The sequence below is a fragment of the Ipomoea nil genome, unplaced genomic scaffold (assembly GCF_001879475.1).
Source record: "Ipomoea nil cultivar Tokyo-kokei standard unplaced genomic scaffold, Asagao_1.1 scaffold0465, whole genome shotgun sequence".
In the NCBI taxonomy this organism is placed as follows: domain Eukaryota; kingdom Viridiplantae; phylum Streptophyta; class Magnoliopsida; order Solanales; family Convolvulaceae; genus Ipomoea; species Ipomoea nil.
In genome coordinates, this window is record NW_017616893.1 from 507,918 (window position 1) to 524,022 (window position 16,105).

The window sequence follows — 16,105 nt, forward strand, 5'->3', positions numbered from 1 at the left end:
GAACGGTTAGATCATGATTCAGCTAAAAAATAACGTGTAACATGACAAATGATACGTTACTTTAAAATAAGGTTAAAACTACTCTAATTTTATAAATAAAATTTCAAATTACCTACTTTGAAAGAACCAACTCTAATTTGGTAATACAATTTCAAAATACTTTAATTTGACCCCCTAAAAAACCTCTAAACCCAACTATTCCTAACACAATATTTTTTTTAACCCTTACTAAATATCAAACCTTCGAAAATAAGGGTGGAAAAACCTGGGTTATCTAATAATAAAAATAAAATAAGGGAGGAAAGATGTTATCAAATTATAAGTTCAAGGCTAAATTTAAATTTTCACCTCAAATATTAAATCAAGAATTAACTACAAAAAGCAAATGTATTATAAGAATAGCACAAATGCTATAGCTCACTGATTTAGTAAGCAGTATTTGGGAGAAGAAGAATAGCACAAATGCCAATAGAGAACATTTGAAATTAATATGCCCTAGAAATCCCCTAGAATACTGAGACGTTAAAGTAAAAATGTATGGTTCATACAAGGAAAATATGTATTACTAGTATGCCAGTATTTGAACAAATACATTCTGTTACAGTTTAGAAAGTCAAGCTAAGTAGCTAACACAACCAAAATCGGTATGCAACATTTTCATTCGAGTTGGTAAACATATACCTCTTTTGCTGTCAGTAGCAACAGCAACACATTAATCAATCGCAATAATGAGAAACCCAACAGATACATACATGAGAAGAACAGGGTAAAGTGCAAGAGCCTTCCTACTAGAAGTGACAGCAGTACTCATGAATGGATATGCAGCCCAAGAGCTCCATGCCAAGGTCACCCCAACTACCACTATCTTAATTATTACGTTATCCATCAGCATGCAGATAACAGCACCAACGTCGAGTGGGAATAGACAGTATCCGAGCAGACTCAAACTCTGGAAGAAGATTATGTGACCGCCCTGTAACGAAGAAAATGGCAGTTACCTGTTAAAATGAATAGATAAAGAGGCCCACACGGGTTTAACTCACTAGTTTAGTTATTTGGGACTTGGGAGAAGAGACCAAGGTTCAAAACTCAGCAGCGGTAGTGTGGGAATTATGCCCAAAGTAGGCAGATCCCTTGTGCACACCGGCATTTGGCCCTGTCTGTTGAGCCACTGAGTAACCGTGATTTACATCCTCTCACATGCTCTGTCGGACCGGGGTGTTGGGGCCCTTGGGGTTGGAGATTCAACCTTTTGGGAGAAGGGAGAAGAATAGATAAAGAGAGCTCACAATATAATAAATGCAAATGTTCATTTCCTCTTCCCAGAATAAGATTTCACTTTTGGAAAAGAAAACAGAGAGGGTAGGGAGTGGGTTATAAGCCCAAAACTGAAATGTGATCATTAACATAATTCGGGTGCCCACACATGACACATGCATGTCACTCTGCCATTTAGGAGGGGTAGGGGGTTGGTGAAAGAGAAAGACAGAGACAGAGATCATTACCAGCAGCAATACATTCAATGTAAGAATCACAGCACCTGTTGCCAGCAGTGCAAAAGCAACAGCAAAAACCTCGGACTGGAGCAGAATTAAAAGTCAAGAAGAAAAAACATAAATTAGTCAGTCTAGAAATTTGAACCATAAGCTAGATACAAGACACAAGAGATTTCAAAGCGAGTGCCGGGATGTTTATAACCCTAGACTGTTGTGTGGTAAGGACTAACAAGTAACAACCTAACTGGTCTGAAACAAATTATCAGAGCAAGTTAAGGTACTTCAACGCTATCACCACAACCCTCACAAAACAATAATGTAGGCCATAGAAAGATGAAAGATAGATATCACTAGAAAGTTTCCAGACTTGTGTCCATGAATTTAATTTGTAACGAAGTCAGGGATTGAGTACAATCGAAAAACAATATTCATATGATATTACTCATCAATAAACTACTATTTACTATTTGATAATCAAACTAATTATAATAAATAAATAAATAAATAAATAAATATATATATATATATATATATATATATATATATATATATATATATATATATAATAGGAAACTATAATGGATGAGATTGGTTCTCATGGATTCATGGGGAGGTTGGTTCTAAAGTGGGCTTACCCAATGTTCCAAATTTCCAATAAATATAGGACCTGTATAACGTTCAAGACAGATAGAGAGACAATCTATTGTAATCAACTATTATTAATACAACAATCATATATTCCCTCTTTCTTTTGTTTCTCAAATATTTTGCTTCTACCTGACTGGCGTGTGGTGGCTATTTGTTACCTGCCCAACTTTTCAATTCTTCAATTTCAACAAAGTATAAGGACTTATGTATCCTAGCCATTTTTTTCTAGCTTTCTGAGCGGAAACAGTGTTTTCCAGTAAGGTGAACAATGCTTATTACGACTAACTTCTCAGTTCCGACCTTTGGTAGCTACTTTTGCAAACTATCACGACCCACCACTGGAAAGCCTATTGCTGAAGTCCTCATGCACCACCCAAGCTACCAGAACTCCGTTTGGATTTTCTCATTTTTCTCTTTCTCTAGTGATCTTTTGGTTAAACCTCCTACACCAAAGTGTTCTCTTCCTCCAAGGATCGCTATGGTATACTTTTTGTCAATTGTTGCTGCTGACCAGAAATTCCCTTTGTTGGTCCTACGTTTCATCTCTATCGCTCTTGATAAAGGCTTCTTGACATTTGTTCTAGAGTGTTTGTGTTGACCTGTTATCTTGAGGTTGTTCATGTTCAACATCGTTCCCAAAGGTTGTGCCATGTCTTTTGAAGCCATCCGTTATCCTCTAGTTGTTTAATCTTCATTTATAACTTCGACTTAGGTGGAGTATTTGTTTTAATTCCTACTTGGAATTTCCATATGTTCCAGCTTGAAAGGGGAGTGTTGAATAATTGGAAACCATAGTCCTATTCCTAGTATGAGTAGGCTTAGCTAATGTTCTTATAAATATAGGATCCCTATACAATTCAACACACAGATAGTGATACAATCTTTTGTAATCTATTATTATTAATAGAGTTATATTCATTCTATTCTCTTTTGCATTGGTTTCTCACATTTTGCATTTTCCTAACTAGAGGGCATTGGCTATTCACCACCTGCCAGACCATTCAATCTCTCAATTTCAACAACTTATATTTATGTATATTTAAGGAAAAATCTTTACAAATATGAAATATACCCCCAATATTTTTAGATTTGCACATTTTCCCACATTTCATGTCTTACTGTAATAAAAATTGCCATTTCCCATATCTTTGTTCCCAAGTTTCGTGCTACAAAGGTAGCTATTATGGTGAGAATGCAGTGTGAAACTACAAAACCCAATGGAATCTCCAATAAACCCACACCAAAATCAAACTAGAGGTTAAATAAATAAATAAAAAGGTAAACAACTAAAATGATTTTTTATGCAATCCTAATAATTCGTCGTGGCCAAATGTATGCAGTTTGAATTTTCTTCACCTATTCTAATTACCATTTTGGCATTCAGCCTCAAGCTCTGTTGAGGTAAAGTGATCAAAGATATGCTAAAAGCTTTCAATAGAGATGAAGAGTGCTTTTATGCTTTGGGCAATGTGTGGTCAATGAATTGGGACAACCATTCAGAAGTGAACAAAATCAGACCATTTGCTGTGGAAACCCCTACGCATTACCCCTTTCGGACCCAAATATAAATTGGGAAAATCTAGAAAATTTTGGTGACTGTATGGGCATAGCTTTTGGGTCTAGGAATAATGACAGTGGGAAACCATCAGCTGCCAACCAGCAAAGAGATCAATTTTGAAGCAGAGATAAAAAGAGGTTGTAATGGTAGGTGGATAAGGACAACTAGGATCAATAGCCAAAAATGGTTAGAACAGGATCTAGATATTTGCCTTTGTGATTTAGAGTTGAACACCATATTCTCACATTGATTTATTAGGGTTTGTTGTGTGTGTGATGGAGGAACTACATGGGACTTGCTTGTTCTTTATGTATGGGTTTGTGAATCAATTCTCTGGGTAGAAGGTTGCACCCCCCTCAATGCACTTATAAAACTTTTGACCTATCCAAAAAATATGAGAAAGCCATCTCTAAACTTCACAGCTTTGCACTTCAACTAAGCATCGCTACATATTCATTCTCCCCATTCATATACACTTGGCAATGCTCACCTTTATAGCATCACGACCAGATTACTTGTCATGTAGCTATCCATATCATCACCCCAATCATTTAGAGAACCCAAAAAAAAAAAAAAAAAAAAAAAAAAAACTTAATATGTTTCACCACATCCAAGTATCCAACAATTTTATTATTCTATTGTTACTGCTTTTCATTTTTGACAAGAACTAAACTATAAATTGTAAAACATTTAACTTCTTCGATAAATATTTAGTCAGTAGCAACTGAAAAAAATTAACTCAGCTAGATACAATAATTTGGAGTGTTTACTGTATTAAATAAATTTCATGACTCTAACATAATTAAACAAAGAACATTAAATTAAATAATAATGAAATAGTAGTATCTTCCATAGTTCCATACCTAGTCCAAGCCATTGTATTAAAAATTTCCAGAGAATAATACCAAAATCCTTAATCAGGTAAGATAGGTCAACATAACTGACATGACTGATGCACATCAGCACATGTATAGAAATTCAAAGACATCTACTTTGTAATCTGTATATCATAGTAAAAAAGCAAAGATAAGGCACAAAAAGGACCACAAATGTAAGGAACCACTAATGAGGTGTAAGACAAGCAGTGGCCCTAAGTCCATACTTAATGGAAACCATTAAAAATTAATTTCAGACTTATTAGGAGATCGTTAGAAAATCTAAGCAGAATTTAAATTACCACAATACCCTTGACTATAAATAGTTCAAACTTCAAAGTGAAAGCAGAGTCTGATCCTAAACTTAAAAAATTATTTAAAGCTTAACACATGTGCATTTTAAGATTTCCCTCATATTCTGTGCTGCTTATCCATATAATACTAAGTAGAAGTCAGTTTACTGTTCATCTCTAAAGTGCATAAATAATAAAAGACATGCCAAAACTTTTGAGCCCTCTTCTTACATAAAGAAGCACAATTATAACTCAAACTAGCATAGCAATCACCAATGCTTCAAAGATTGCAAATTTTCAACAGACAACTATGCATTTTGCACTCAAAACTTTCTTTGAAACTGTAACAGTACTCAGAAAATAGTCCAAGACATAAGACCAAGCATGTGGGAAGTCCACCAAAATAAAATCAAATAATAATCTAGAACATAGATTTATCTTGTAAAAGCATTGATTTGATCCACACTACATGGAAGGGAGAGCTTTGCATATCAGTAAGGAGTATTTATATGAAGCCCTTCACCATTATCATTTTCCATAACTGTTTAAGAAACACAAACTTGATGCAAAGGTATCAAAGTGTAGGATTAGGAATGTTAAACTTTCTCAGATCAATTCCAATTTTTCACCACTAAATACAATTCCAATTTTCACCACTAAATAATTAACGCCAATACAATATCATCAAATCAAAACACAGTAACATCATGAGAAGTTCATTATTCAGCAAATCATTCATTCTATAAAGGTTATTCGTTTCATAGCTTTAAGTGCGTCAAATACAAGTATACAAATATAATAAAATTGTAAAAACGTTACCTTCTTAACCGATGCAGACCAGGAGAGGGTGAGACCGAGGAAGACAATGAAGAAGAACGGTCCCCATAGATCCCAATCACGTAATGCCTTCCCAGGATCTTCCCTGAATGGATTAGGGAAAACCACGAGCTTCAAATTGCTGACAATTCTTGACAGATCTCTCTTCACCGTATCCCAGACGGGCTCAGTAAGTGTGTTAATGGGAGATCCGAACCCAGTAGAGGGAATACCAGACTGCCCTGAAGTGGGACGGGAGGAAGGAGGAAGGGGAGGTGGGGTGACGGGAGGGGCCGGGGCGGGTTTGATGGTCTGGGATGAAGGCGGTGGGAGATTAGATGGGATGAAGGGGGAGGAGGATACAGGAATTGAAGCACGGGGAGGGGACGGCGGACGCGCCGGGAGCACGGTGGATGGGTGGGAGTTGATGAGGTTCTCGATCTCGTCAATGTCCGATTGGGATGTGCTGTGAAGAGGTATTGTATCGCTGTGTGACATTTTTCCGATTAATTTTCAGTGAATTTTTGGAACTGAAAAGAGAATCGTTCGCCGGAAGAAGCCGGAGGGAGATCAGAGAAGAAGACTGGGGAGAAGAGAGAGGTTGAAGCGTTCACCTATTCCGAGATCTAAGAAATGAGATGGCACAGTTATTTTTATTTTTTTAATTGAAAAAAAATCAATAACAACCTTTATTATTATTTTTTTTTAAGTGATCAAATTGGTCCACTATAGTCATCAGATATTGCAATTAGGTTTCTTAAGTGAAAAAAATTTCATTTAGATCTTCTAAATTTGTAAAATTATTTAATTAAGTCCAAATCAACCTGTATAGCAGGTTAATTCTTTCCAAGACGCGTGTCACTTTTAAAATACTATTTTATTTTTATTTTTTAAAGACTTTTTATTCATTAATTAAATTATAAAAATAAAAATATAAAAAAATCAACCACGAGCTATTTGGCGAGGACAGTCGGTGGCTACCTATTTCACGAACAATCGTAGCTGTTCAGCGATGACAGCCACAATTGTCAAACATGAGGTCTAGATTTGGACAATCTGGAACGAGGGATGCCATAATCGCTGCCCTCGTTCCAAATTGCCATGGATAATGGCGGTCCTTCTTTCTAAGCCTGCCCACTTACTAAGATCCAAGCCTTGTCCCCGCAATTGACGAGATTGACTTCCGGACCAAGAGCGCGAGAAGCCTGGGTCCATTCACCAACAGACTTTTCAGCATGGCTTTAAAAAAAAATTTAGATGGAACGAGGGCGGTGGCCTTGGCCGCCGCCCTCATTCCAAACCTCATGTTTGAGGTCAGATGTAGACCTCATGTTTGACAGTCGTGGTCTTGAAACTTTTTTTTTTTTTTATAATAATTTAATAAATAAATAAATTATTTTTTAAAGAATTAAAAAAAAAAAAAAAGGTGACACGTGTCAAGCTTGGGTAGAATTAACCTGCTAGTTGATTTGGATTTAATAGAATAATTTTACAGGTTTAGGGAATATGAATAAAGCTTTTTTTAATTAGGGGATCTAATTGCACTATCCGAATGACTCAGGAGGCCAATTTGACCATTTTTCTTTTTTTTTTTCTTTTTTCTTTTTTTTTTTTTTAAAAAAGAGGAAAAATTGCACTTTTGAATCCTAAGTTATATAGTAATTGTATAATTTGTCCCTAGTTGTTGGTCGTACTCACTTCTCTTCTCTAAGTTATAATTGATGTTGCAATTTCGTTCTTTTTTGTAACAGGTCATCTCATCCATAAGCTATAACTGATGTTGCAAATTTCGTCTCTAATGTTTCTTAGAAAAAAAAGCCAAAATTTACAACGTTAGTTATATTTTAGGAATGATAGGGTAACACAACCAACAAGTAGGGATAAATCCTACAATTATACTTAGGGATGAAAAGAATACATTTTTTTGATTAGCATATCATGTTTTGGAAACCAAAATTATGACCAGGAATAATGCAAAAGTGTCGTGAATGTCGCTAACACCGTCAGATCTGAGGTTACCATTCAAGTTCCAAAGGAAACAATTCCTATTAATGTTGTCATATGTGACTACAATAAATAAAAGCCAATGTCAAACACTATCACATGTTGATTTATTTTTTTAGAAAGCTTGCGTTTAATCATGGACAAGTGTACGTAGCTTAAATATTTTGTTTGATGGGGATAATGGAGAATCTTCAAATACGACTAAAAATGTAGTTTAATTACAAAGAAGTTTTCTAATATAATTTGAATGTTACTTGTTTATTAAATCATTTGTAATCAATATTAAAAATTTATAATTGTTTTATTTTTAGGATATATTATTTTCTATAATGATATTTTTTTGTGCGTGCATTGTACGTGTGTAAATACTAATTAGAATTAAAAGAATCAATTTACAAAGATTGATAAACATTAACAATAGAAGGCTGGATCCCATATTTCCAGTTAGTTGGTATGGCTCTAGCTTTCTAGTGACTGTTCGTCGCCAACAATATAAGCCATTGTCGACAATGCAAACATTGATGGAACTATACAAGAAAGAAGATTATTAATTCTAGATTGTCAATTGCAGATTACCGCGTAGAACTATAAATTTACTAATTTGCGTATGAAGTTTATGAAATTTTAATACTTTCACATTTTAACTGTTGAGAGTTGACTAATACTAATTGATGTGTGGTGCGACCAGTGACTCTTTCTCTGCTCTGGTTAGGTAGTATGGGTGCGACGAGATAGGCCTTTGCTCCTTCGGATTTTAGAGTTTATCAATTAGAAGAAATGGAAAAGGCGCGCACACATACATATATTATGGGCCCCCCTATTAAATATGAGCATTGGGCAAGAACCTAGCTTGCCCTTACTTAGAGGTTAGGGATATGCATGCGAAGGGAATATTTCATATAATATCTAGGGATGGCAACGGCGCCGCGACCCCAGCCCCATCCCCATCCCCGTCCCCGTCCCCGTCCCCGTCCCCGGCGGGGAATTGAAAAAATTCCCCGTACCCGTTCCCGCGGAGAATTTGGCGGGGACGGAGAATCCCCATCACCGGTCAACCCATAATCAATGTGTGAAAGTAATACAATTTTTAAAAATAAAAACAAAAAAATTGAAATTCATAGTCAATATATTCTAATAATCTAATTAATTCTATATATACACATTCAATATTCACAGTGCATGCAATGTAATCAATATTCAATATATTCCAAATTTTAATTCATCAAATATATACATATTGTTTGAATAATAGAATAGTATTTACTATGTTTTAAATTTTGATTTTAAAATCTAATAAAACTAATTAACTAAATAACTAATAATCTAATTCCTAATTCCTAATATAATATATATATTTTTTTTATTTTTGGGGACGGGACGGGGCTGGGCGGGGAGGGGTATCCCCGTCCCCGTCCCCGTTCTCCGAATTTTTTTCCCATCCCCGTCCCCACCCCCTACGGGGATGGGGCACATTGCCATCCCTAATAATATCATATCAAGTCACTACAAGAATAAAGACATTTAGTGACAAATCTTTTGTGACATTTCATAATTTAGTCACAAATAATACACTTTTTGTGACCAAAAAAATAAGTCGACACTATTCTATGGATAATTGTGACAAATTTTTTTTGGTCACGGATAGTATGGTAATTGTGACAAGAAAGTATTTGTTACGAATAAGTTGTCACTATTACTAGAATAATAGTGTCGTAACATACGTTGTCACTATTTGTTGTCACTAAATGTATGTGCATTTTGGCGGCATTATAATTATGGCGGGAACGAATGTAATTGTGACAAAATATAATGTGGACACAAATGTTTATATTTTTGTGACAAATAGTTGTTGGTCACTCTTGTTTATAATATTTGTGACAACTTTTGTCAATAAAAATACAATATGTTAGTACCATTAGAAATGAGAAACAATTGTGAGAAAAAATATTTTTGTCACTAATATTATCACTAGTGACGAAATTGTTAAAAATATTTGTGACGCTCTATAATTCCATAACAAAAATTGCTAAATTGTGATGATAAAGAAACAAGTTGTTGAAATCAAGTAAATTTTTGCTCACTTATCAAGCAATCAAGGGATTCCAAATATGCTAAGCAATGTATCTCCATCAATACCTCAAGTGAAGAATAATCAAGACATTTTATTTTAAAATGTTTAGTTGCATTCTATTGTATTTCTAACAACATATATTTGTTAGACAATGAGGTCTCTTTTTATATATATTTTAATTTGACGAGTAACTTGTTGACTGAATTATTTTATTCCAGATAATAGGTAAATTAAAACATTTAATTATGATAAGATTTTGAAATAAATAATTATATATTGTGTGCATTTGGCTAGTATTATTTGAAAAAAAAAAAAACTGTGACCAAATAATGATCACTTGTAAAAACATCAAGATTGACAATAGTGACACTATTTCAACTTATTTTAGTGACACAAGTTTTGCCACTAATTTTCAGTATTGTTGTTACGGCTTTAGTTAGCACCAATGATTGTTTCAGAGTTAACTTCTTTTTGTCACAAATAAATACAATATTTGTTACCATGATTGTTGTCACAACAAAATAATTATTTGTTACAACTTTTTAGGTCACTGATTATCATTTTTGAGTCAATAACAATTCACACAAATAAGTATAAGTATTGTGACTAAAGTATTGTCACAATAAAATAATTAATTGCAACGATTTTAGTTGTCACTAGATCAATTTTTTGTAATAACATATTTTGTCACCAAATGTACATTTATTGTGACAACTATTGATATCACTCAAATACCACTTTTAGTATACGTAAACATTGTCACAAAAGTCTTAGTAATTGTGACAACTTTTCAAAAGTCGTCACTACTACAATAGTGACGGAGGATATAGTGACGACAGGTGACGACTTCAAAAATTGGTCACTAATTTCAATAGTGACCAAAATCGATAGTTTTGGTGACAACTTTTATTATCACTAAATGTGAAATTTCTTGTAGTGAAGTGTAAGATACTTATGATAGTTTTGTCAAAGATATGGAGAGCTACACTCATGTCTACCCAACAATCAAAGATATGGAGGAGAGTAAAGGATCACTTCACCAAAATAGTAAAAGGTGAGCGGTTTGCCGATAATAGATTGGACTTACTAACTTAAACATGTCCATATGGAGATAAATTTGTGCTGAGGCAACGAGTGTTTGCTACCCTGCCTAGGGGGATTCTGCATCTTGTTATTGTTTATTTAGCATGTGTCACCTTGCTGAGAATTATTTATTATATATGAGAAAAATTATGAGAGAGAAAAAAAAAAAAGAAGCTTCTAATAAATTTTAAACTTGTTGATGGGTGAAGGCCGGGTCCACCTTGCAAGATGGACCTAGGTTCAAAACGGCGTCGTTTTGCTTCAAAATGACGACGTCCGAATTAAAAAAAAAACATTTACTTACTTCATTGCCGTTTATCTTCAGAATTCGTTCCTCTATATTCACAATTTTTGAACTCTATATTCACAATTTTAGAACTAAGTATTCACAATTTTAGATCTCAATATACAAAATTACAGAACTCTATATCTACACAACTTGTATGAACCATGGTCCACACAATAATGATTGGGACACGGGTGCATAGCATAACGATTGATAATTTGCCATCCATAGTTATATGGGCCTAAAAGATGGCTACGTAGCCCATCAGTATTTCTTAAACCCTAATTGGACATTATTAACCCGTGTGCCGCTTTACAAACATCGTTTCTGAATTCTGATTCCCAGAACCGAAGAATTTCAGCAGCGGCACTGCGATGGGTATTTCGCATTTTCGCATTCTAAGGGATTTCTTTTGTGTTTTTTCTGTAAACCAACTGATGACTATGCTTTTCTGATGGGAAAATTTCAGGTGCGTACACATATGTTTCGGAGCTATGGAGGAAGAAGCAATCGGATGTTATGAGGTTCCTGCTGAGGGTGAGGTGCTGGGAGTACCGCCAGCTTCCTTCCATAGTTCGCGTCACCAGGCCCACTCGTCCCGACAAGGCTCGTCGCCTCGGCTACAAGGCTAAGCAGGTATGTATGTTGTATCAAATCCTATTTTTCACTGCTCATCTTGTCTTGTGATGTAAATTAATATGTATATATATGCGATTTCGTTGAGTTATATGTCTATGTTGTTGTTTATGTATCCGTTTTGTAGTTCTGTGTCGTTTTAATTTGTGTTTCCTGCATTCTTAACCCATTTGTGTATGCCATTTCTTGCTTGCTGTGCATAATTGAAAGGTCTCAATTTAAAGGAACTCAGTAATTGTTGGAGTACTAGATAATTTCTTTGTAGTTCAGAACACTCTTTGATACACACTTCTAAAGTTAGTGTTATAATGGGAATAAAAATTTAAGTGTAATAGATTGCATTGATGACTTGTATCTTGTACCATCTTTCTTATGCTAATGTACATTATATTTACAAATACTTTTCTAATTTTACCATTTTTTTTATAGCTTTGGTGTTTTCTATGGATTTGTTATTTTTTTAAACCTTTCTGTGGGTTTTGTTGAAATTTATTTTCTAATAATTGTATCTTTTAACTGCATAATATTTTATAGTGTTGCTATATATAAAACTTGTAGCTCAAATCTTGTGATGGTTAAAAGCAAATTTAGTATTTTGTCTTTTATTTCTTTGAGTTTCAACAAAATGAAGTAATTTATTATGTAACTACATATAATTATGTACCTAGTATTTGATAGTGTAAATTGTTGAATATGATTAATGAGGATTTCATTGATTTATTATATTATACAAGTATTTGATTAGAATAAAATATGATAAATAGATATACAAATTTAAAAAAATTAACAATTTAATTATCAATTGTACTTGAAATTATAGTAGTTTTTTTTTTTTTAAAATTATTTTGATAATGTAATTATACAATTTTTTGAACTTTGGGCATTTATTTTCATTTAGCTAGTACATAAATAAACCGAAACAAGAAAAAAAGTTAGAAATTTTGCTAGAATGCTATGTAGCACTACTTTTTATTTCTTAAAATTCCTTTTGGTCTAGATTTATAACTTGTTTGAGCCAATGGTTATTTAGGGGGTTTTAAGTACCACAGGAAGTAGTTGAGGTGGACTTAAGTGTTTGTGATTGACCATGTGTTCAACTTTCATTTTTATACTGAGTGACTTTAACTTGCTTTTGTTCATGTTGCACATATTATCATCTCGTGTCTGTTTTATAATTCTTAAGGATTCCATAATATGAAAGTTGGTCTAATGTCTAAGCCCCATTGTTGTACAGTAAATATATTATTGATGCATTGAATAACATGGCTGTTAATCTGTACCCCTTTATTTCAAATTTGATGAGACGTTTTGTGAAGAAGATTGCCATCTGGTTTTTGTTCTGGTAGTCTCGTTACCACAATTAATGCATATTAGCATTCGATTAGATGTTGATGAAGTTTTTTCTATTGTAAGATTGCTCCGATGTTATTGCATGTAGTTGTTGGTAAAGGAGTTCTTGAATCTTGATTACGATGCTTTATATTTTTCTTGCGTCTTAGCAGTTCTTTTTGGTTTTCATTTGTTGACAAGCACGGCATTGTATGTAGGGTTATGTCGTATACAGAGTGCGTGTGAGACGTGGGGGTAGGAAGCGTCCTGTTCCAAAGGGTATTGTTTATGGCAAACCCACAAACCAAGGTGTGACTCAGCTGAAGTTTCAGCGCAGCAAACGCTCAGTAGCGGAGGAGCGTGCGGGCAGGAAACTCGGTGGCCTCAGGGTTTTGAACTCTTACTGGATTAACGAGGTTTGTTCAGAGTGTTCTTTTAATTTCTATAACATATCCATGCGATCCCTGTGTTACGGTCTAACTCTGTTTCTGAATGCAGGATTCCACCTACAAGTACTTTGAGGTGATATTGGTTGATACTGCTCACGCTGCAATCCGTAATGACCCTAGGATCAATTGGCTTTGCAATCCTGTACACAAGCACAGGGAGCTTCGCGGCCTGACCTCAGCCGGGAAGAAGTACAGAGGTCTCCGAGGAAGGGGACACTTGCACCACAAAGCCCGCCCTTCGAGAAGGGCCACCTGGAAGAGGAACCAAACACTCTCCCTGCGTCGCTACCGGTAATTCTATTTACTGCTTTGGCTGTCTCTGTGAGAGCCTCAATTATTTGTGTTTTAGCAAAGCTGTTGAATCCACTCTTTTAGACTGGGATATTATCTACCTTTATTATTCTATGTATGCTAGATTAAGAGTTTGCTTGAATGAATTCAATATATTTAAGGTTTTTGCTTGACTATCATTTGGATTATCTTGATCTTGAATGGGTTTTTTCTGTTGATTTTATTTGTTTTGATGAGAATATAGAATATAGAGCCGTCATCATGACTACCGAGAGGTTCCATCGGAGAAAACCTGGATAACTATACCGGATGAGAATATAGATTGTATTGTGTTTAGTATTAATGTCTGAAGATACAACTCACCAAAAAAAAAAATGTCTGAAGATACAAATATAAAGACACGAAATAGAGTTCTAGTCTAATACCTTTCAAAACTCATTTTTAGGTTAAAATGCAACACACCACCATGCACGGGATGCACAATACATCAACAAATAGAACGCAACAAATGCACATTTATCTACCGATGCAATTACACCAAAATCTGAACACTAGAAGCATTAACATTCAGAGTCATGATAAAAACACCGTACGCAGCTATATGGGAAATCTAAAATCAAAACATTACAAATTCTTGTACGAGGAAACATCAACATTCATAACTCATTGCCTTCTTAAAATTCTCCAGCCGCTAAATGTATGACTTAACATATTCCTTTATAAGCAAACTAGCGTCAAATGTTATGTATCTCTTATAGTTATTATTGGCACAAGTAAAAGGAACAAACACCAAATTATACGTGCATACACGACCAACAAAACATGGAACAATTTGAAAATCGTAAACGCACAAATGCACAATGGTATTTTACTAGATATGCACGAACTTGTTCGTCAAATACATTGCATCAAAATAAACGTCGCCAAACAGATAAGAATACACGACACCTGGAACTATGCAAATAAAATACTCTAGAACCTAAAAACAAAACTTGAACCCAATGTAGCAAAAAACCAATGAATCATTCACACACAAACTAACGAAAATTCAAAATATGCATTGTGAACTTGTTGACTTGTTTGGAATTTCAAATTTAAATTATTAGTAGATTAGTAGAAGATGAGGTAAAAAATATCCAATTCAGTCTAGTTGGGCGCCAACTAGGTGGAGTTAGGCGCCGCTTGAGGCTGAAATCGCCTCGGCGCTTAGGGCTGAAATCGCCTCGGTTTAGGGACGTCTAGCGCCTAGACCGATTTTTACAACATTGAATATTTTTAAATTTGAATTAGAATTTTATTTAGAACAAATTTTGAGAACAAATTTCCTCATCAAACTCCTTCAATTCAAATTGCCAATAGCAAAAGGGAAATTAAAATTTTTTAAAAAATAAAAATCCTTGGAAACGCATACAATTCAAAACTAGCATGCTCCCCTAAGACTATATTCACATGAACTCAATCAAAGTCTTTAATTTCAACAAAACTATATATTTCAATCTTCATCGCCATGCCCGCCCATCATCACCGTGAAGGAGATAATGGAGACCCAAAGCTATTAACCCTACAATACCTTAGCTCCAAAGATATTTGCCTTTCAAACCTCAGCTGCTTATAAAAATTAGCTATAAACATCTCAGCCCTCTTATCAACATCTTCCTCCATCGGAAAACTTGTAGTCCTTTGCAGTCCACCCTTCACCGGAGAAGTCTCCGTGCTCTTAAACTCGTCGGAATCTTCCACGAATTCCCTCAACCCCGCCCGCCCGTTGAAGCTTATTGCCCTCCGTTTCCCCGAAGCCGATCCCAACATCGATGCTAGTTTCCACTTATTCAGATCAAAGTTTAATACAACTCTAATTTTCTTCACGGCTGTCTTAAGCTTTCCTAGCAAGAACCACCTGTCTATCCCCATGCTAAAGATCTCTTTTTGAGTATAGTAGAACTGTAAACAATTGATGATATGTTGGCTGGTAAATTGTAGAGGTTTATTGAGATATGGATTGTATATATAGTGGTGACTTAATTGGTGGATGAAAATATATATGTCGTTGATCTTGTTAAGCAAGGAAATGGTAGAGGCGTAGGGACGATGATTACCGTGTTATTATATGCCAGCTAGCAAGGGTCACACGCAAGAGAGGGGAGAATGATTGGTCAATGTTGATTAATTCTTATATATGCATATATATACATGGTAATTACGTATAAGTGTTTGGTAAATAGTTGTTAACTGATTAAGTTAGTGGGTTTGAGTACTTGATAACATTAGCT

General features: G+C 34.8%; 3 protein-coding genes across 3 annotated transcripts; 1 reads left to right on the forward strand and 2 right to left on the reverse strand.

Annotated features, from left to right (window-relative positions):
- Positions 1-522: 522 nt before the first annotated feature.
- Positions 523-6,333, reverse strand: LOC109173199 (protein YIPF6 homolog). The gene is made up of 3 exons (XM_019322495.1): positions 5,690-6,333; positions 1,506-1,580; positions 523-973 (listed from the first exon to the last, which is right to left on the reverse strand). The coding sequence occupies exons 1-3, from the start codon at positions 6,182-6,184 to the stop codon at positions 713-715; spliced, it is 831 nt and encodes a 276-aa protein (XP_019178040.1). The 5' UTR covers positions 6,185-6,333; the 3' UTR covers positions 523-712.
- Positions 6,334-11,397: 5,064 nt separating this feature from the next.
- LOC109173196 (60S ribosomal protein L15) lies at positions 11,398-14,023 on the forward strand. The gene is made up of 4 exons (XM_019322490.1): positions 11,398-11,508; positions 11,600-11,766; positions 13,314-13,511; positions 13,594-14,023. Exons 1-4 carry the CDS (start codon positions 11,505-11,507, stop codon positions 13,837-13,839), a joined length of 615 nt encoding a protein of 204 aa, XP_019178035.1. The 5' UTR covers positions 11,398-11,504; the 3' UTR covers positions 13,840-14,023.
- Positions 14,024-15,356: 1,333 nt separating this feature from the next.
- Positions 15,357-15,746, reverse strand: LOC109173047. The gene has a single exon (XM_019322307.1). It carries the CDS (start codon positions 15,744-15,746, stop codon positions 15,357-15,359), a length of 390 nt encoding a protein of 129 aa, XP_019177852.1.
- Between the last annotated feature and the right edge of the window lie 359 nt (positions 15,747-16,105).

Bases quoted from the DNA above. Each gene is read 5' to 3' on its own strand.
- LOC109173199 (XM_019322495.1), bottom strand. From the start codon at position 6,184: ATGTCACACAGCGATACAATACCTCTTCACAGCACATCCCAATCGGAC. The intron at 1,581-5,689 runs GTAACGTTTTTA...ATTCTGCTCCAG, and splicing joins GGTCTGCATCGGTTAAGAAG to TCCGAGGTTTTTGCTGTTGC. The intron at 974-1,505 runs GTAATGATCTCT...TCTTCGTTACAG, and splicing joins CATTGAATGTATTGCTGCTG to GGCGGTCACATAATCTTCTT.
- LOC109173196 (XM_019322490.1), top strand. The intron at 11,767-13,313 runs GTATGTATGTTG...CATTGTATGTAG, and splicing joins TCGGCTACAAGGCTAAGCAG to GGTTATGTCGTATACAGAGT. The intron at 13,512-13,593 runs GTTTGTTCAGAG...TTCTGAATGCAG, and splicing joins ACTCTTACTGGATTAACGAG to GATTCCACCTACAAGTACTT.
- LOC109173047 (XM_019322307.1), bottom strand. From the start codon at position 15,746: ATGGGGATAGACAGGTGGTTCTTGCTAGGAAAGCTTAAGACAGCCGTG.